At 41.7% G+C, this 22,848-nt stretch overlaps 1 protein-coding gene across 2 annotated transcripts in view; it reads left to right on the top strand.

Moving 5' to 3' along the window:
• The window catches only part of PLEKHG2 (pleckstrin homology and RhoGEF domain containing G2), a 138,791-nt gene that overhangs the window by 42,080 nt on the left and 73,863 nt on the right, over positions 1-22,848 (top strand). For both annotated transcript variants that reach the window (XM_089679795.1, XM_089679796.1), the window contains 2 exons: positions 15,311-15,385; positions 15,996-16,432. In XM_089679795.1, coding sequence (XP_089535921.1) covers positions 15,337-15,385; positions 15,996-16,432 — 486 coding nt within the window. In that variant the 5' untranslated portion in view covers positions 15,311-15,336. The remainder of the gene's footprint in view (positions 1-15,310; positions 15,386-15,995; positions 16,433-22,848) is intronic.

Here is a 22,848-nt window from a genome sequence, read left to right as displayed (position 1 = left end):
GGCAGCGGCATTCATGATAGACTGGAGTGGGGATAGCCTGCGATGAGGTAGGCCAATGAGGAGGGAGTTACAATAGTCGAGGCGTGATATGACAAGGGAGTGAATAAGTAGCTTAGTGGTTTCCGGGGTTAGGAACGGGCGTATCTTGGATAATATCTTGCATATGATACATGTTACACCCATATTCATGAACTGGCCTTCACACCCTCCCGATCCCCGTTGTGACAGCAGTGGGGATCTTCTCCCTCCTGCTAGCTGTCACATTTTTTTTATAAGTGGCTGTGCCGGGCTGCGCCCGCATGGCTGCGTCAGTCATTCACAGTATTCTGTAAATGAGAACACTACAAGCCTGTAGTTCTAAATGAACTACCACGGCGCTGTGGAGTGCTGTGGTAGTTTATTGAGTCTTCCTGTCAGGAAGTATCTGCTTGCCCGTATGAAGTGCACAAACACACAGATACACTGACAGGTCGGGCTGCAGGAGGCCTACATGGCACCAGCGATCTGCTGATTGCTGGTGCAATGCTTTACAGGCTCCAGAAACAAAAAATAATAAATGCACATTTTTTACCTACAAGAAAATGTGCATTTATTATTTTTTTTAAAAGGTGAACTTATTCTTTCATTGAACAAGCTGAAGTTAGAAGCTGATTGGCTACCATGCACAGCTGCACCAGATTTTGCACTCTCCAGTTTTAGTAAATCAACCCCACAGTTTTTCTGTGAATTAACTGGTGTCAGCCCTGCCCAGTTTTCTTTTGCCAAACTACTTAGACCCACCAACTGTCAGATCTCCACAACATAAGGTCTATCCCCTGCAGTCCCTACGTAAGGATTGGGAGGGATAATTACTTCCCTTGAGATAACACCAGATGAGAGCACTGAACACACAACAGCTCTGAATTTCTGGCATGACACACCATTAGGAAGCAAATACACTCACCCACCACTTTATTTGGTATACCTTGCTAGTACCGGGTTGGACCCCCTTTTGCCTTCAGAACTGCCTTTGTTCTTCATGATTCAACAAGGTGTTGGAAACATTCCTCAGAGATTTTGGTCCATATTGACATGATAGCATCAGGCAGTTGCTGCAGATTTATTTGCTGCACATCCACAATGTGAATCTCCTGTTCCACCATATCCCAAAGTTGCTATATTGGATTGAGATCTGGTGACTGTTGAGGCCATTGGAGTACAGTGAACTCATTATCATGTTCAAGAAACCAGTTGGAAATGATTTGAGCTTTGTGACATGATGCATTATCCTGTTGGATGTAGCCATCAGAAGATGGGTACACTGTAGTCATAAAGGGATGGACATGGCCAGCGACAATGCTCAAGTATGCCATGGCATTTAAATGATGCTCAGTTGGTACTAAGGGGCCAAAAGTGTGCCAAGAAAATATCCCCAGGCAAATCCCCATTTCCAGTTGTAAACTAGATGTGCACACAGTCTGTCCCAACAAAGGGTTGAAGATCTCAAGGCTTGGGTAGTACATTGCATGAGAATGCACAAATCTGTTCCTAAACTCTGCCCCTTGTTGCACATTGCTAGCTATTCTGAACGCAACAAGCTGTCAATAGAGTCCTATGTGTAAAACAAGAAACAGCTAGAAAAGTAAGAAATATTTTTTCACCTATTTTTAGGTATGCTGTGTGAATGGGGACACATAGCAAACATATAGCTGAGTTTTCTCAAATTTGACTGCAAAGGTGGAGATAAATGTGGATCAATCCATAATGACAGAGTGTGGCGGGGTGTCCCTTGCCTACATACTGTACATAGTCAATTTGTCCTAAAAAGGAGTTCCTGCTTCCGCATCTCAGAAAATTGGGAGGTATGGGTATCCAATGATGGAGAGATTGAGTCTGCCAAGGCAATATATCATTGGAGAACCATTAACAGCTACAGCCTAGACTGCTAACCCTTTCAACTGGTCATCAGTAAATTAATTTCACCAACCCTATAAACCTGGGACCATGTTGGTGCCTATTATAGCCTGTGAGCTTCTCAGTCTGTTGCTGGGGGTCACTGAGCTGGTGTAGCATGTCAGTGACACTAATATTCACTATCCAGAAAGACACAGGTGGAGGGGGAGTTATTTATTAAAATTGTGGAATGAAAAATCTGGTGCAACTCTGAAAAGAAACCAATTAGCCTCCAGGTTTTATTGCCAAACCTAATTGAACAAGCTGATGTTAGAAGCGGATTGACTACCATGCACAGATTCTGAGTGAACCAGTTCTTGTAAATCTACCCCAGGGTGTCAGGAGAGCAGATATCACAAAAGACCTTCATCACAGAAGCAGGATGTGAGGAAGAGGGAGATTAGCTGACTGTTTACAGAAGACACATGAGCTCAGAAAAGATCTGCCCATAGGCCTCCATAATGACCAGATGTTGGGGGAGAAGAGACACAAATTAGTTCTCTAACTGAACCATGGTTGAGTGCACTCAGCTTTCCTGCTTTCCCAGGACAGATTAACTGTTCACTAGCTGGAAAAGCTCTAACACTGATAAGATTCTGTATGTTACTTTAATATCTGGACACAAACCCCTGGTAGCCAATTCGCTGCTCCCTGCTCTTCATTTAAGTCATGTTTGCTGACGTTTTCAAGTGACCACATGCTGTACAAATGTACGGTAAAACAGAGGAACTTCACCCCACCCTCTATTTCCCCTCCTTATCTTTTTGCCAGGTAATCCACAAATACATAATCACACAGCCAGTCCCGGGACAGGTTCATCTAGCGCCCAGGGCAAGGATGCAGAACCGCATCCCCTCTGCCACTGCTTCTGCATGTTGTAGAATGGGTGTACCAGCCTGTGTGCATTTTCTGCATCTTGCTCTGCTGTGCCCAGACAACCCACCCCTTGTCCCAGCCCTGCACACAGCCAGTGACCCAGTGGTGTCCTTTAGTGATCTTCCGTGCTGCTGCTGCATACCAGGATCTGTGCCACAATCTTCATGTTTGACATCATCAGGAGGCCAGCTGCAAGTACCTGAAAGTGACAGCCAACCTCCTGGTGATGTGCAACAGTGCAGTAGAAATAGCCAGCAGCCTCCTGATGATGTACTACGGTGTAAGTGCAGTAGAATACCCCACGGCCTCCTTGGATGTGTACTGTGGGTATCCCAGGAGGCTGTGAGAAGTAAAATGTCAGTTTCATCTATAAAAAAACATAGGAAGTGCAGGGAGAGTTTCCAAAAAATTTGATTAAAAAAAAGCATTTACAATGAGGAGGGTGGGGATGAGATAGCGGAAATTGTTTGGAGAGAAGGAAGGCACTCTTTAAATCTCATTATGTTCATATTTATTTTCCTTTCAGCTTTGGGAACAAGGAAGAACCCCATTGTAGGCTCCAAATTGATCTAATTGGAGCTTACACAGGGATTTGGATAATATCCATGCCCCCATGTGATACACTTGAGTCTGATGATTGGTTGCCTAATACTACATTATAACATTGCCTTGCAGGGAGAGTTTTTTTACCCCCCCCACGGTTACTACTGCTTTAATGAATACAAAAAGTTCTCTGATTGGATGAGATAGAGAGGCGGGGCATTGATGTCACAATCTCCACTTTCACAAACTGTTTTTGGTCCGCTATCCTGGGATAGGACTGCAGGTCCAAACTTCAGTTTTGTTTCTGGGCCTGCGGTCAACTCCCATTTCAAGAGACAAAAAAACTTAGGATTGTTTTCTTATAAATTTTTGTTTAGAAATGATTTTATTATGAATTTCTGCTTATAAAATGTTATTTTTTTATGAGATACACTTTATAAGCTTCACATGAATCCTTAAAAAAGTGGAGTTTTTTCCAAGAAAAGCATTGGATGAATACTGACCCGTGCAAAAACCTACAAAAGGACAGGGGTTTTTATCAGCTGGAACTTGGTGGGACTTGGTGGATCCACCACCTCTGGCTCAGGCTGTCTGCTCCCTGCTCACCACTATCACTTGTAAACACAGATGGCTGGCTTCTGTGTTTACAAGTGCCAGCTTGTCTCCCAATGGCCTCCACAGACCTGATCTCCTGACCAACTCAGGAGGTGTGGACCAACGCAGGGTGTGGACAAGAGAGATGCAGGTTTCGGGGGCTTAGTGTGCATTCTGACACCCCCACTGGATGATCTCCCTGCAAGTGAGAGAGGCTGAGTCACCTACAATGTGCGGGGAGGTTCAAGAGCCAGCTGGGTGCTTCAGCTTCAAACGGTAACAAACATAAGACATGTGGAAGATGGTGGAGATTGTAAGGGGGGGGGGGGTGAAGATGTGGGACGTGGAGAGGGGAGGGGTTGCATGCAGAGATCAGCGCTGAAGTGAAACTGTGATATGGATAGGGGATGCAGAGGTAAGCAACAGTGGAGGAAGGCTGAACTCCGCACTCTCTCCAACTCTGCATGGAGCGCACCCTGTGTGTAGCCCCCTCGAACTCCTCAGTATGTACGTAATGCACTCCAGGTATTTAATGCAACTTTAAGACCCTCCCAATGTTAGTGACATTTGACCACACCCACTATTTGATGCACTTTGGACGGTGTATGTATGTAGTGGGGGAGGGGTGTTTGGGGGGTTGTGATTGAGTTCCTGCACCTATTTTCTGAGAAAAAAAAGCCCTACAAAAAGGATATATAGATACCGTATATGCTTTTGGGGATACTTATTTTTTCTTTACTATATGTACTAAACATCTTTTCATTATGCCTATAATGTTGAATTACATATACATTTGAAAACATCTTTTTTTTTAACAAACACCTGTGAGTTTCGTTTTTAAACTGGATATGTAGAAGAAAACTTTACTGTATATTGGTGTTTATGGAGTTTTCCTTTCATACAACAAATATCCCTTTTTTTTCTTTGGTTGAATAACAAGAGATAACCCATTTTTGTTTTCCTAAGAGAGAATAATAGTGGTAGGGCAAGGTACTCCAACAGGTCTGATTGCTATTTCCTACAGACCAATTGGGATGGCTTCTGGTGTCTAAGTGAGATCAAAATTGGTGTATTCGTTTTCTAGGTCATTCCTTCCCGATTTTTTGTGAAGGCATTTCTTAAATGGAAAAAACTTGTTTAGTACATTTTCAGTAAAAACTAATTCAAACTGGAAGACATGCACTGCTGGGGAGGAAGTTTTAAAGACCGGAGTCGAGCACCACTGGTCCATAGATGTCTTTGGCATTGCTGAGTCAGTCATGAATAATACAATATGTGAAATTAGGACTGCTGTAATCCAATTCATTGTACACATGGATTCTGAGCGGAAACACTTCATATGTCAACCAGAATGAACTTGAAGACAGACATGGCTCTTAAGACAAAATCACATTAGATCAGAATCACATGTAAAGGAAGCAATTAGAATGGAAGAGGGTTCCAAGATGGAATCAAAAGCAGGCAGAATCTCAAGAGGCTTGTCTCTCTACACAATTTACAGTACATTTACTGTATATCCACTACTGTTTTATTGAAATGTATACAGTATATAGACAGAATGCATGAAGATGGCACAGTTTTTGATGCCTATAGCAACCAATCAGGTTAATCCTAAAAAAAACAAAAGACTGTTTAATGTGAGCAAAAAAGAACAAATTAGTGATCAGTAATAACTAAAGCTTCCCATAGATGGATCGAAATTTGGCCAGTTCAGCAGGGACTGGCCAAATTTTGATTCATGTAAGGGCACTGTGGTTATACTGAAAACGATCTACCCATCGACTTATGAACAACCGGCCTGCTGGAAAATTTCCTCTTGATCAGAAAACTTTCCCTATTGTCAGGATACAATGAAACAATGGGAAGATTCCCCCATCCACCTCAAATGTGTGGATGGGGGAAGCGGGCCAATTTTTTTTGTTCAGTCTGCCAGTTGAACAAAAAAAATGACCCAACTATGGCGAGCTTAAGTGTTCAATTATGACTGAAAGTATGTGTATATTCAGCCCTCCTAGGTAGTTTCCTAATGACTACACCATGAACAGAAGACAAAGTACTTGGTTGCATAGTATTCTGTATGACAGCGAGGGCAGGGACAGACATCAACATTGCATTGGTGACATATTGTTTGGCACATGCAAAGATTTCAATGCCATTTACACCAATCACTCACATCACTCCCTTTTGACCTCCCAGATAAAAGATGCGCTTAGATCAAGCAATAGATTGTTTAAAAGCGTATCTCAATACAAGAACAAGAACCTATACACTTACTGGACACTTTAATAGGTACAGCTGTTCAACTGCTTGGTAACACAAAGTGCTAATCACACGGCAGCAACTCAATGCATTTAAGCATGTAGATGTGGTGAATACAACTTGCTGAAGTTCAAACCAAGCATCAGAATGGAGAAGAAAGGGGATTTAAGTGACTTAAATGTAGCATAGTTGTTGGTGCCAGATGGGCTGGGCTGAGTATTTCAAAAACTGCTGATCTACTGGGATTTTCACGCACAACCAACTCTAGGGTTTATAGAGAATGGTCCAAAAAACAGAAAATATCCAGCGAGCGGCAGTTGCGTGGACGAAAATGTCTTGATGTCAGAGGAGAATGGGCAGACTTGTTGCTGCGACATTCAGATGGTAGGATCAGAGTTTGGTGCAAACAACATGAAAGCATGGATCCATCTTGCCTTGTATCAACGGTTTAGGCTGATGGTGTATTGGTGTGGGGGATATTTTCTTGGTACTAGCAAGGTGTACCTAATAAAGTGGCCGGTGAGTGTATATTGTCCTTAGGACTCTTCCACACGAACTTTCCGATTGGGTCTGCCTGCTCGGAACCTCCATTTTGCTCTATGGAGCGGTGGGTGTAAACTGACATGTGTCTGTTTACAACTGCCGACATCCGATCCGATCTGCCAAATAGGGACGGATGGGGACCCAATTCCCCTTCCGTTCGTCGGATTGGATGAAAATGGACAGGTGGTCCGTTTTCATCCGACCACCCAAAGAGGAGAGCAAAAAGCTCTGTGTCTGCTCTGCAGCAGCTGAGCAGACAGAGAGCTGTTATCCGCTTGCTCAGCAGGGATCAGTGGAGAGATCCCCAGCTGAGCAAGCGGATCCGCTAAACAGGTCTGTTCCGTGTGAAAGAACCCTTAGATGTGGTCACTAAATTAGTAAGTTTTTTTTTTTTTTTATGTTTTTCCCTTTATTTTCACCTGGTGATCCTGCCAGTAACATACGTCCAGCAGGGTGACAGCACTCACACACTGCACTGTATCTATGGAGCATTGCCACCATAGAAAATGACTTCAAAACACCTCTCTCTATTTCTGTAACATGGGGGAGGTGTTCTGTAGTCCATAGAAATTGCTGGGGGAAAATGTAACTGATAACAGTCAGCACAGACAGAGAAAGTTGTCTGCTCACAGAATGAGCAGAATTCAATGTGTATTTCTGCACTTTGCAAACAGATACAGCAAAACTCTTTCAATGGCATCATTAAAAGACTAAAAATGGAGGAAAACAAATGTCAATTCTTAGGGTTTTCAAACACTTTAATCCAAATGCTGCGCAGCTTTTTGAAAACCTCTGATTGCATCTTGACCAGCGACCACAACATCCATAGCTTGTCTTCAAAAGCCCCGTGTGATTGACATTTGGTGGTATTAATTGGGATTAACGTCAATGAAGCTTACTCACATAGTATCCAGGACAAGCATAATTTGCCACATCTAAAACTATCCCAGAATAGCCACATGCAGAATGGTTATTTTCCATTGAACTGCTTCCCAGGAACAGTGGTATGTTTTTTGGCATGCAGAAATAAAATATGTCCTGTAAAATATGTTGTGCGTTATTTTAATTTAGGGGTAAGCAAAATAACAGAAATATTGTGTAGTGTCAAAAAGGAAAACTCTTCTTGTATAATGATCTATTTATTTTCAACAAAAAGGATATTTATAACACGTTGAACTGTGGACTTTATTACAATAAGACCTAGACATATAACAAATAGTATGTACACATCCTAAAATGAAAGCATACGTAAACTCAAAGTCCATTTTCAGAATGTTTGGCATCATGTCTTGCTGTATACAGTTCTTCCAGGGAAATAATTTTTTGTGAATTTATTGCAAATACTTCCCTGCGGATCATGTCAGTAGCATTTCTTGTTGCAGGCTGACAACGCAAAGCCACACAGACAGCAGCAGTATTGTCAGGCTGTCGTGTGCTTTTTCAGTTGGTCATTGGCCATTGGGTTGCTTATCAGGTCTATCCAATAGGCAGCCCAATGGCCAACTAAAGGTGACCAAAGATGGATTGAAATTCGGTTTGGCGGAGACTGGCCAAAATCTGATCCATGTCTGGCCACTACAGTTGAACTTTTCGACCAACAGCCCTGTCAGATAAAAGCCGCTCAGTCAGTGCTGCTCTGTATATTCTGACAGTGGGGGAGACTCCCCATTGTCAACAGTGCAGAGGGGAGGATTCCCCCATCCAACATGTGGATGGGGGAATCGTCCGGTTTTTTTTTTGTTCAGTCAGCAGGCTGAACCATTTGCATGGCAGGCTGACAATGCTGCTGCCAATTGTGAGGCAGTAGCTTAGTGTTGTCAGCCTCCAACAGAAAGTACTGTGATTGCCAGGATTTACAGATACAAAACTTTGCAAGGATTCACAAAAACAATTTGCTTAAAAAATGGTATGAAGTGAAGCAGGATGGCAAACATACTAAAACATAGATTTAGGGTTTACAAACAATTTTGACATAAAGCTAAAATAAATAATCTTACTGATGAGAGTCAATGTCTTATTACCGGTAATCTTTTTATGACTTATAGTTTGTATTGAGGAAGCCATTTTTTACTTTACTGTCTGTGATCAGCTGGAAAGAGACCCGGGAGGGGGTCACCGCCATTAGCTGTGAGTAGGCAGCCCCATTGAAAGCAATGGAAAGCTGCTGGCTCTCATAGCTAATAGCGCCCACTTGCATGTAATTGCACATGCAACAATCACATGTGAATGATCAGCCCTGCTCACAGACTGTCTGCATCCAGGGCTGATCACTCCTATGTGATTTCTGTATGAATGTTTACATGCAAGTGGTTGTGGTTAGTTGCAAGAGGTGGCAGCCTCCTATGGCTTTCAATGGGGCTGCCTACCCAAAACTAATCATGGGAACCCCTGCTGGGGTTTTCACAGCTGATCACAGACAGGGTGCATTCTCAAGTGTGAATGCACCCTTACTCTAGGTTCACACCTAAGCGTTATCCACAGAGTTTTGCAGAAATGCACTACAGTCCATTTAACATGATTTCCTATGGGACAGATTCACATCTCTGCTTTTTCATCTGGTGCGTTTTTTGGAAAGGGTCAGGGACTTTTTTAAACACGGAAAGTTGGAATTTTGGTTCTATAGACTTCAATGGAAACGCTGCATAAAAGCATGTAGTGCATTTTTGCCAAGTTTTTGATGCATTTTGCGTTTGAAATCTACCTAGCAACAGGAAAAAAAAACAAAAATGCAAAACGCGTCAAAAACACATGTGCAAAAATGCAAAACGCACTGCAAAAAAACAGATCAAACGCAAAGTGCATAGGTGTGAACCTAGCCTTACATATCTTTTCTCTATTTCTTGCTCAGTAATATTATACATTGATTGCACCTTTATGATCCTGTATTTTGTTTTGTTTACCAGAAAAAGTCTGTCTGGCTAAAACAGTAGACTCCTTGCAGTTACTAATGTCATAAAACATCAAAAATAATCTGGGTAACCAGAATCATCTGGATTTAGGCTGCTAAACCATTCTGTCATATAAGAGAACTTTGGAACCAAAATTAGCAAACACGGGCCCTTTTTAAACAAAATAATAATGAGATCTGGTAATGCTGCCATTTAAATGACTGAATCATGTGAATTTTAATGATAGGACCTTTTGATGCAGTCACTAAAAGGGAGATTACATCCATTTCCAATGCACCCAAAGCATCTCCTGACTTCAGAGCCAAACAGGTTTATTGAGCCAAATGAGTAAGTAATCCTTAGGATCATATGGCATGCTCCACATCCTGCAGGTTCATTTGCTTCCATTGGTAGACCAGTCAATCCCTTCAACAGGGAAAAGTTTGAAATCCAACCGAAATGCCACTTGAAATATTCTGGGCGAATTTCTGCATCCAGTGCCTGTGTAAACAGGACCTTAAAGTGCACCTGTCAGAAAGATATGTAGATGGCCATTTTTCATCCCCTCTTAAAAATGCTAGTTGCATGGCATATCTGGCCTGAATACATCATTGTAACCAGCATGCAGCAAATGAAATTTAAAGAAAAATACGATTTTCGTATCTCTGTAATAATTCTCTGGTTTATGAAGGATTAAAGCCAAAGCATCAGCATCCCTGTATGCAAGTAAATGCTTAGATGTACAGTAACCAATGTACAGCCACAGCCTTTCATTGATTTGTACACACCCATCAATCCTGGGTGCAGAGATACACTTGTTTTTCGCACTGTATGGCTCTCTGTGCTTGTGTGAATGTGCCCTTAATGAGATCCCGGGCAGCACAGTGGCTGAGTGGTTAACATTTCCACCTAGTAGCACCAAGGTCATCAGTTCAAATCCCAACCATGGCATTACCTGCTTGGAATTTGCACGTTCCTGCATGGGTTTCCTCCCACCCTCCAAAGACATGCTGGTAACTTATTTGGCTCCTGTCTAAATTAGCCATAGCAGGGGCGTATTTTCCACAAGGCAGTTGCCTAGGGCGGCATTTTTTAGGAGGGCAGCACTGCCTCCCGGAAGAAGGGACATATGCGGCATGGGTACCAGGTGGGATCCGAGAGAGGCTGCGGGCTGCTTGATGGTGTATGCAGAGCCCAACTGTGGTTCCTGGGGATGTCCGGAGCTGTGAAGGTGAGCGTGTCTCTGTTGCTGGCGGGGAGTTGGGTTTAGTGGAAGGCTCTCTCGGGTGGGGATGAAGCAGAGGTGTTGATCACTGTCAGGCTCTCTCCGTGGGGGGGGGTCAGGTGTTGGTCAGTGTCAGGCTCTCTCCGCTGGGGAGGGGGTGTCTGATTTTTGTGTTGCCTAGGGCAGCACAAAACCTAAATTCACTATTGGGCCCTAGTATGGATGTGAGTTAGGGACCTTAAATAGTAAGCTCCTTGAGGACAGGGACTGATGTGAATGTACTATATATGTGTAACGTGCTGCATAGATTGATGACAATATATGAGTACCTGAAATAATAAATAAATCCTTTCACCATTCATTTCAATAATAATCTTCCCATAAGACTGTATGTGCATTTAACATATTTTATGCATATTATATACTTGTACTGCAGACGAAAATAATAAATGCATATTTTTTTTACCTGCAAAAAAATGTGCATTTATTATTTTTGTCAAAAAGGTGAACTTTAAGTGACACTGTAAAGTATTCCCATTCACTCCTCCCTAGCAGTTATATAAAAGGTTATGTAGGGAGGTAAAGAACTGGAGCTGGACCAGCACAGACAGTAATTAGACACTCCCATAATAGGAGAAGAATATGATGTGCAAGGAGGGAAGGAGCTGTGCTAGGGAATTGACTCTTCCTGGAGTAGTCAAATCTTTTATTATTATTATTATTAGACAGGATTTATATAGCACCAACAGTTTGCTCAGCGCTTTACAATATAATGGGAGACAATACAGCAACAATACAGTTCAATACAAGAGGGTTAGGAGGGCCCTGCTCTAAGAGTTTAGCAAGTGCACCGGCACATTGCAAGTGAATATAAAATAATTTAAGAAAAGGATATACAACAAAAATTGGCATTGAAATTACTTGTTTTGTATGTGAATTTACCTCTAATTTTTTAAGTTGGTGACAGGGTTTCTTTATAGTTAACCTGAGCAAAGTGACAGGTTCACCTTGTTATGTAAACTGCATTGTCTGTGTTTTTCTAATCGCAACTCCACTTTGATGCATCATCAGCCAGCCCGGAAAGTACCCAACAGTTCCAGGTATGGGAGTTTCCTTGACACCGTCCCACCTCCCAACCATGGGAACCCTTGGTGGCTGGGCACCCAATCTCATGCTCAGGAGTGGTTATGTAGTGACACGAAAAGTGCTTACACTTTCTTATACTGGAATTTCCGGTGGGCTGGTAGTCATGAGAACATTGGGAAAACAGTGGACAATAAGTACGTGTACCTTTGGCTCAATTCAGTAAAGACCTGTCATTTTGCCCAGTATGTGCAAAAACAGGTCTACTGTAAATAAAAGGTAATAAAACTGATAGCTTTCTTCAGCTGAACATTCATCAATAGTAATGTGTTTTTATAAAGCGAAAGAAAATTTTACATTATATACACAACACCATGATCATGTTTCAGACAGACTGGCCAAGATAGCTCCATTTTCAAGGTGGCATCTTCTGTTGGGATACAAAGGTCTCCTAATGAACATATGCTTGTAGGCAGGTGGCATTAGTTAGGTAGTGGCTGGCCCAGGCAGGGGAAGGGGGTAATCATTTTGCACTTTTTCCCAGGCTTTTGGACCCAGCCTACCCACCCTGTGATGCATATACTATAAAAGGGAAAGCCTGGGTACCTGGAGCTTCCGCTCTTCTTGGCCAAAATAATTTGACACCATAAGCCACGGAGGAGGGCTATTGTGCCCCACAGTTCACCCCAGGACACTGGTTTTTGGAGAAACATCATCTGATGGACTTGACCAGTCATGGACTTACACCTTCTTAAAGTGGTTGTAAACCCTTACATATACCCAGTGAAGTGATTGGCCTCATGTGATAAACAATTATTAAAACAGATCCTACATGAGTTGTACCTGTTTATGTACAGTCATCTTTCCCCTACATCCATTCAAAATGCGGAATTTACACAGGATCTCTCAGCTTTGAAAAGCAGGGGGTAGGGAGCTAATTTACATCAGTGAGGGGAGCTGATTGGAAGGAAGAGATACCCCTTCCTCCACACAGCTCACAGGAACAGCGCTGAGGCTGTCGATCTGCTGGAGGTCCCTTCCCTGTCACCATTGTTCTCTTGGTGTCAGGAAAACTTGTCAGAAGTGACTCACGTTGATAGCAGAGGAAAGAAGCAGCAGACAGAAATGACATTTACTGCTCTAGATTGAGACAAGTACACACAATAGAGGGATATGCTTTGCTCATATTTCTTGTCTGACGTTTACAACCACTTTTAGGTATGCCTGGGCAGCCACAAGAGTAATTAGCCAGGGATGTAATGTGCTGGACCTGTAATTGTATTGCTTGAAGTTCTCAGTAAAGTTTGTTGAACTGTTTCCAAAGCCTGGTCTGAGGTTACTGGGGTGCATGAATGTTCCTGGCATATAAAAGAACTTGGGTCAGTACAGGCACTTACAGTGTATGCAGCAAGTCCATTACTAAGGTTAACTCAGCAAGACAAGCAGAGGAGGAATACAGTTGCTATGGGTAACCAAGTAATGGTGTCAAGGGTACAGCAGCTTGTCAAGAAATGTGGTACCTGGCGGGGTGAAGGGTCCTCCTGTAGCAAGGGAGTAATTGATCTGGCTTCCTCCCCAGCAGTTTCACTGAGCAACCAGGCTCCGAACCTGTGTTACAAAGATTCACAGCCTAGCCACAGGGTACGGGAGAGCTGAAGGAGTAAAGTGAGAGCACACATGAGGTCTGTGCTAGTGCTAGTCAAGACCCCATTCTCTCAATAGGAGTGAGGTGGCAGAGGTACGCTAGACAGGTGGAGAGGGCATGGGCGCAGCAGTGTTCCTCCTAAATGCAACATACTACAAGAAATGTGTGCAGGGACACAGGACTGAAGGTTTGCAGAGGAACTTTGCATGACACATCACAACCAAGAGTAGTCCAGATCTTCTTGGGCTTACAAGGCATAGATACGCTGCTCCAAGCCCACAGGCTGACCATGACACCTGCACTCCTCTGGCCTCTTTCAGTAGGCAATCATCTGGATGCCACAAGAGTCATTTCTACTCTTTTTATTATTAGTAGTAATAAGAAATGACATTGACTTACATTTTGGTTTCTCCTGATTCACCAGGATGGTTTTATGGGGGATGATGGGTTTTATTTAATTGCAGATTTGCTGAATATAAACCAGTAATAATAATGTTGGGATAGAAATACATACCACAGGCAGTTCATGGAGCAATCTTTCCTCTTTATCCATATAGTGAAAACAAAATTCAAACATAGGGGCCTGCCTTGATCACTATCTGTATAGATCCCTGGGATATAAATTGTTTACTCTCCTTACTGATTCCAGCCAAATGATTGTGGAGTCTCCCCCCTGGTGGTCTATATCTAATCTATTATGTGGGCTGAGCAAACATGCTTTCACCTTTCCTATGCAGGTTTAAAGGGGAAATCTAGGGTACAAGACTAAATACAAAATTGTAGAGTACAAAATGCTTTGTTGAAACATGAGGCATACTGTATATGTGTCATCACTTCAAAGATATATTTGCTGCATAGTCATGTGTTTTCTTTACTTTGATGAAAAAATCATATAGCTTGCAAAATGAAAGTTCAAGCATGTTCAAACATAACAGTTACAGAAAATACTTTAATACTGATTATGCGTTATTGACTATGGACAACAAAGTATTTATGTGTTTTTAACAAGCAGTAAAAGCTGTAAAACAAGCCCCCAATGTCCGCTAGAGCTGCATGTACTATGAGTTAATTCATTCTTAAGGATCATAAAGAAAGACTCTATGAGCCTGTTCACACCATGTTATTGCTGTTACATGTGCATTAATGCACTTTATCACAATGCATATTAAGTACACTAGCAAGATGTTGTGCCACTTATTTGAAATGGCACCCTAATGTACCTTTCGAAGGATGTGTGGTGCAGCTCAATTTGCGGTAAGGCAAAACGTGCATTGCAATGTAGCGCCCTGGCAAAAGAAATTGTGCCTTCAGCGTTTTGTTGTACCATGCATATGTTACTGAAAAAACATGGTGCGGACATAGGGAAAATGGAGAATTTCCTTCACTTTGGAGAAATCGCATCTCATTTCCTTTAGTGCCTGCAGGACAGGAAGTAAAGAGAATTCTCCCCAAAGGGACACAAATAACAATAAATAGATAAATAAATAGACCAATAAATACAACCTGACAAGGTTTATAACCATTCTCTACTCCATCCAAAATGAAAATAATACTTTAGATATACTTTAAACTTTAATAACGTCTCAAATTAGTTGCTCGCTGGAAACACAATATACTTCACATTAAAATGCTGCTCTGGGTAAAGTTTTTTATTTTTGTATATTACAGTTTAACAGATCTTTTATTTGGTTCATGAACTGTAGCATTTTCTTCACCCTGCAGGACGGGGAGACCCCCATCATATCAACATGCCGGAAGGAGCCCTGAAAGGAAGCAGAGAGCGACCAGGTGAACAAGGTGGGTTTTATGTGATTTGCCTCTGATCTGCTATGATCATGCCTCACTTTGCTCTGATGTGGGGTAAATGGATACTTGTGTGGCCTTTATCATGGAAAACCCATTACTGGGCAATGTTCTGAGTCCTGGAGGGGTTCAGAAAGATGATGTGCCTTGTGTGTGACTTGAGAAAAGAAAATATTATTATTATTATTATACAGGATTTATATCGCGCCAACAGATTGCTCAGTGCTTTACAATATAAAGGGAGACAATACAGCAACAATACAGTTCAATACAAGAGGGATAGGAGGGCCCTGCTCCTTGGAGCTTACAATCTAGGATAAGCACAGAATCAGAAATATTCCTATTAGGGACTACTCATTTCCCCCCATTAATGTTATGGAACAATTAACACAAATATGGCCTGCTCTCTATAGGCAACAACTCCTCTTTAGTGCTTAATATAATTAATATATATTAGGTTTGTAGAAATACATAACCACAGAGGGCCTAGGGGTGTAGGTAACCAAAATCCTGATCTACCTATTTAGCCAATATCAATGTTAGCAGACCATTTTTGTCCATAACCCTGAACTTAAGTCTTGTAACATATCCATCTCTCTCCTAGCTGTCCCCAGGCCTTCATCTGTCAGTTCTCTGAGTGGAATAGTAGCCGGGATGTCTGGCAGCTGTACCTCCGTGAATACCGTTTGTTCGGACAGCGATCGTCCGGTTAGCCTCAGTTCCTCCACCTCATCTGCCTCCTTGCAAGACAGCCACAGTACCTTTGGAAGCAGCGGAACTCTTGGCTCCTCACAGTACTGCAGCCCTGCATATCCCCAGCAGAATGGCAGTGACATTAGCCTTGATCTTACCCCCGTGACCCAGCTGGAGTGTGAACACAAGGGACTGCCAAATGAAAGAGCCTTCCTGGGCTGTACATGGTCTCCAATTCTACGGAAAGCCAAGGATCCAAAGGCCAAGCTTTCCCATCTGGACAGAGTGGTGCTGGAGATCCTAGAAACAGAGCAGGCCTATGTCAGAGACCTTAAAAGCATTGTAGAGGTATGACACTTTGGATTTATTGTGGCTGAAATATTTGAATGTATAACAGTTTGTGTGTTAACTTCCCGAGTTGTGTTGCTTCATCCAAAGCAGATGGTGGACATATGTTCTGCAATGGCCATGTTTTTATTGTTACTTTTATTTAATCGGTATCCAGGCAAAACCTGATAGTTGCGTTATGTTTTTTTATTGTGAGAACAGTACTGCAACACAACCTCACACCCAGATGTCTATTTATTGTTTTTTATGTTGCATCTATATCTAATCAAGGTTCCTTGTGAACTTCATGGGACTATAGCCTGTATTTTCTAGGCCCCTGTGAACTGAGATAGGACTGCAAAATCAATATAATTACCACAGCAACTCATTTTATAGAAATAGTGATATAAAGGAAAATATAGTGCCTGTTCTGCAAGCTATATTGATGCCTACTGCATCCTGAAAATACCTAGTAAGATTTTAATTGTCTTAAGCTTCTACATAGTTAGAAGCAATCACAAAAGTGGTAAAGGTTAATTTTCGGACCTACAATATGTATTGCACTTGACTATTGCAGGGCCCCAACATTATCCACTCTATAGGGTGCAGCCTACATTGCTCTTCGGCATATTTTTACCTTTTTGATTTATCACCTTAAATTTAAGTAGACTGTTGGTAAGTCTCAAGAACCAAATTCTCTATGTATCCCCAAAGAAAAGTAAACCTTTCACCCTTGAAAGTACAGATATAAGAAACCTTTTCTTCAAACCTTCAACCAAAGAGGGTAATAGTATCCTACTAGAGTGGTGGCACCTTTTTGGACTGTTGGTAAGGTTTCATTCACACAAGCCCTGTGATTTTGGTTTATTTAAAGGAGAGGTGCAGCTTTTTGGGACATTCTGCACTCCTGTGACCCGTTTTCAGCTGACAATGGGCTGAAGCCTGCTGTTGGCTATCACTCAGCCGGTCCAGGCTGGGCAAAGATCCCGACTTTAAAATCGGGATCCACCCCAGAGTCTGGAGCGGCACCTGGCTCAGCCTGTCAGCGAGCTGCTGAGAACCTTAGCCAGCCACTCCCTCTACTCTACAACTCATTGCTTCAGTTAGCAGGGGGGCACAGCAGACAGCAATGACTGACTGCACTCTGCTCAGAGCGGCTGTGAGAACTCAGCGATCAGCAGTCATGTGATTGCTGAGTTCTCACACTGGGGGGGAGTTGAGGGGCACAGAAGCAGCATCGGACCAATGCTACATCCACCTAGGTAAGTATAATTTGGGGAAAAACAAACCCCATACTTCTCTTTTAAGAAATTATCTGGGAAGTATAGACAAACTTTTTGCTTTACAGATAAAGTTCCCCTACTTTTCAATGTACTTGCATTTACATGCGTTTAGATGCATTCAGATTATCCATCTGCCCCTGGACAAACAGAATTTTATTTTCTTTAAACACAACTAATGTGAATGCATGTATGCACAGATAACACTGTGAGTGTACGTTATATGATTTAAAATATTTACACGCATTTATATTCACTTAGAAATGTCCTACAAATACATATAACACGGATGAGCCCATATATGTCATTAGCAGGGTGAATGAGGCCTAAAATCTCAATGAATGGTGTTCAGGGCATCATACCTCTAGGAGTAAGTTACGTTGGAAAGCCGGTTGTGGGAAATTGGGTGAAGGAGAGAAAAATAACTGGAAGGAGGCGATGCGGTCCACATGAGCCCCAACATTTCAGCCTATTCAGCTTTCTCTGCATATAAAACCAATTTAAACAATTCTGCTCTAACTTCAAGCCCTCATAATGGTATGAAAGCTTCCAGCAATCTGTAATCAGAAACATTAATGAATAAAAGGGTAGCAATCCTTTTGGAATGTGGATGCTAGAATTCTCAGTTCTTATTGCCAGAAAGCTCCAGCATCCAAAAACCTGGATGCTCTATTTTGTAAAGACTGACCAGAGCGTGCCTGGTTGCTCTCTGTGCCTCTTATTGCTTTGCTGCCTACTGCCAACTTAGCTAGTTATTGGTCCATAGCAGTGGTCGGCAAGCCACGGCTCGCGAGCCACATACGGCTCTTTACACGCTTTAATGCGGCTCTTGTGTGCCGGGCGCCCGCTCCCCTCCCTCCTCTCGGGCGGCAGGGACTCTGCAGCGTGATCCAAAAAAAAAACAGCCAGGGCAGCGTGCTCAAATGCAATGATTGGCCAGTCTCGCTGCCACTCACATCCTGATAGCCAGTGATTGGCTGTCAGGATGTGTGTAGGCGGGGCAGCGTGACGAACATGAGAGGAGCTAGGCTCCTCTCACAGTCGGCCCTGAAGACCGGAACGGCGCGGGAACACGGCGAGAGGAACGCGCGGAGCAAAGGTAAGTGAATTGACACAGGGGGGACTTGGCTTACTACTTGCTACTTACTTACTACTACTATATGAGGGATGAATTAATATGGGGGATGAATTACTATAGGGGGGATGAATTACTATGGGGGATGAATTACTATAGGGGGGATGAATTACTATATGGGGGATGAATTACTATGGGGGATGAATTACTATAGGGGGGATGAATTACTATATGGGGGATTAATTACTATATGGGGGATGAATTACTATGGGGGATGAATTACTATAGGGGGGATGAATTACTATATGGGGGATGAATTACTATATGGGGGATGAATTACTATATGGGTGATGAATTACTATGGGGGATTAATTACTATATGGGGGATGAATTACTATGGGGGATGAATTACTATATGGGGGATGAATTACTATATGGGGGATGGATTACTATGGGGGATGAATTACTATATGGGGGATGAATTACTATGGGGGATGAATTACTATATGGGGGATGAATTACTATATGGGGGATGAATTACTATGGGGGATGAATTACTATATGGGGGATTAATTACTATATGGGGGATTAATTACTATATGGGGGATGAATTACTATGGGGGATGAATTACTATATGGGGGATGAATTACTATATGGGGGATGAATTACTATGGGGGATGAATTACTATATGGGGGATGAATTACTATGGGGGATGAATTACTATATGGGGGATGAATTACTATGGGGGATGAATTACTATATGGGGGATGAATTACTATGGGGGATGAATTACTATGGGGGATGAATTACTATATGGGGGATGAATTACTATATGGGGGATGAATTACTATGGGGGATGAATTACTATATGGGGGATGAATTACTATGGGGGATGAATTACTATATGGGGGATGAATTACTATGGGGGATGAATTACTATATGGGGGATGAATTACTATGGGGGATGAATTACTATATGGGGGATGAATTACTATATGGGGGACGAATTACTATGGGGGATGAATTACTATAAAAACTTATTTAAACTAAAAACAGTGTACCATCCTATGTATTTTCAGTTTTAAAAATGTGGCTCTCAAAATAAATTTCAATCGTGGTTTTGGCGAGATTTGGCTCAGTAGAAAAAAAAGGTTGCCCACCACTGGTCTATAGCATGGGTGCTCAACCTGTGGCTCTCCAGCTGGTACCGAACTAGCATGCCTCACGAGGCATTGCAAGGCTGACAGTTACAAGCATGACTCTCAAAGGCAGAGGCATGATAGGACTTGTAGTTCTGCAACAGCTGGAGGGTTGAGCACCCATGGCCTACAGGGAGGTGTGGAAGGGGATAGGCCAAAGAATAAACATGCAAGATTTGGTCAGCATTTTCACTGGAGAGCACACTATATTTAGAACATTTTAGAAATAAACCTACCCTGCGAGCAGACACATAGAACTATTTGTGTCAGATTCCAGTGGCCAGTTTACAATATTTAAAGATGCCACAGGTTTACTTTAAGCATCTGGTACCCTTTATCAGTTTTACTTTCTGAATGAAAAAGTGGAAAAAAATGTCCACATACCCACCATGTAGAGAGCAGAACTCCCACAGTTAGATGCATTGTCATCCCTCCCAATTAGCTCTGAAGATACCACTGTCAAGGGGCCCAAGTTCTGAAGTCCATCGAACAGCAGTGGATTTCAAAAACTTTGCCAAAGAAAGCCCAAGCTGCTCAAAGATGTAGCAGCGTAGAGTTGGGGGCACTGTTGAAACATCTGACTGGTGGGTATTCCAAGCAGGAAGAAAGCTAACAATCAGAAATAGAGGATTCAAATATCTAATCAGTAGCAATCCCAAGCAAGAAAACCTCCACCAATAAAAAGGTCATAGTTCAAACAGCTGATTGATAGTTATTCCAGACAGGAAGACCTCCACCAAGGAAAGCAAAGTTAAGCCTAGCACACACTATGAGAAAAACAGATGAACAATCTGATTTTCAAGTGCATATCATGATGTAGTCTAGAATGGTATTAACTTGTATGAAAATTCCTGGCCAACAAAGGCAAACATAGCTATGTACTAGTATAGTAGGAGAGGAAGTGTAGGGGGGTTGTTAGCTTCTGATCATGCATGTTTTTTTCTATTCAGTTATTTCCATATGATTACTGTACACATTGAGCAAAAATCAGACGCTTTTCTAGCTTGTACCTTTGTTTTTTGTCACCTGAACAGTTGAAATTGGCTGTCGAAAGCACTATACTTACAAACAGATAATCAACTGATGATTTGTTCCTCCTACGGAAATTTTCATATGATTTTCTTATCCTGTGTATGGGCCATTCTTTCCAAGTGAAAGTAGAAAACATATTTAAGACTGCATTAATATCCTGCATATTTTTATACTGAGTTTCAGCAATATGATTGAAAAAAGTCAAGGCGGAATCTGTAAAACCAATTGAATTATTTTTTGGACAGTACGTAAGAATTCATAGAAAAAAGTATAAACCGGACATTAAAGAAAATGTATAAAACCATTGTTTGTGTACACAATATGGTATATGTAAAGGACATGATAAAGGGGAGAGATGGATAAATTGCTCTTGTATTTTTATTTATATAACACCAGAAGTATACAAAATTATGTCAGAGTTGGTATGCAGAGGTCCCAGTGGAAAGATTTGTTTGTGGATCATCACCCATGGCCTTCCATGGAATCAGTCACACAGCTGGAGATGTCTTCTCCATAGGATGTTTTAAAGACACAATGACCCCCCAAAAGTGCTTGCTTAATGGGATTAACCCAATGTATTTTTTTTACTATACAGTAGTTTCAACTTTTATAAGGGTCTGACATGAAAATAAAATAGGAGAATATTTGTTACATTTCTGTTATAAATTTAAAAATGTACATACCATTTTCTGAGCAGGCAAGTTTAATATCTAACCTGACAGTAATTAGGCCATGTATGGGCCACATGGACTTTAAAACCTGTCAGTAGAGCTGGCTTACATTAGTAGATTTGCAAAAGAATGTTCATATGAACACTCGTACGAACATTCATACAAAAATTCTTAGCACATTTGATGACCTGACAAATGCTGTTCGAAAATACTTCATTTTATTTGCTGTTAACATTTGATTTTGGAATGAATTTAATTTCCTGAATGAAAACCGCATACACTGTTAAAAATTTGTTTGAGAAATATTTACCATCCTGCTACTTTGAATTTTCTTGTCAATGTGGTTGATAATGAACATTGATTGAACCCCTTTAACGATTAAGAAAATTGAACGAACATTCTTAACATGAAGATTTTTAAAATAAAGTCTAATAATTCATAGCCAGCTTTAACTTATCAAATGACAGTCAGCAGTGATAGAAAATGCAGTTTTTGAAGGACCAGATCAGTACATGTATGTTGTCTTTCTACAAATGCTGATTACTGATGCTAGGCATAGGGATGTAAGTACACCAGTACTGCACAGCACACTACTTAAATAATAATAATATTCTTTAGCCTTGCTCTGGCTGGAGCAGTGAGAAACTTCTAATATCTGATCTGGGATCTGTGCTTTCATATATGCATTTGATGGCCGTGGTCAGGGAGGACATCTGGGATTGGTTTATTCATAATTTCACATATTCTGTACACTCTCCTCTTCTAAAGAATCTTTTATAGACCAATGGTAAAAAAAAGTCTTTCCTTCGTATGGATGTCTTTTGTAGACTAGTCTGTGAGAATAATTTTATTGGATATACTGCATGTGATTTAGATGGACCTTTAAATTGTATTTTTCACAAACTAAACAAGTACAATTTTCTTAATCTCTAGTTATTTGCACTCAACGGCCACTTTATCAGGTACACCTGTTTAATTGCTTGGTAACAAAAATTGCTAATCAGCCAATCACATGGCAGCAACGCAATGCATTTAGGCATCTAGACGTGGTGAAGACGACTTGCTGATGTTCAAACAAAGCATCAGAATGGGGAAGAAAGGGGATTTAAGTGAATTTGAATGTGGCATGGTTATTGGTGCCAGATGGGCTGGTCTGAGTATTTAAAAAACTGATGATC

The sequence above is a fragment of the Staurois parvus genome, unplaced genomic scaffold (assembly GCF_062004578.1).
Source record: "Staurois parvus isolate SC_StPar_1 unplaced genomic scaffold, SC_StPar_1.0 ptg000232l, whole genome shotgun sequence".
NCBI lineage: Eukaryota > Metazoa > Chordata > Amphibia > Anura > Ranidae > Staurois > Staurois parvus.
The sequence above is the reverse complement of the archived record's forward strand: the minus strand, read 5'-3'. Positions and strand labels throughout refer to the sequence as shown.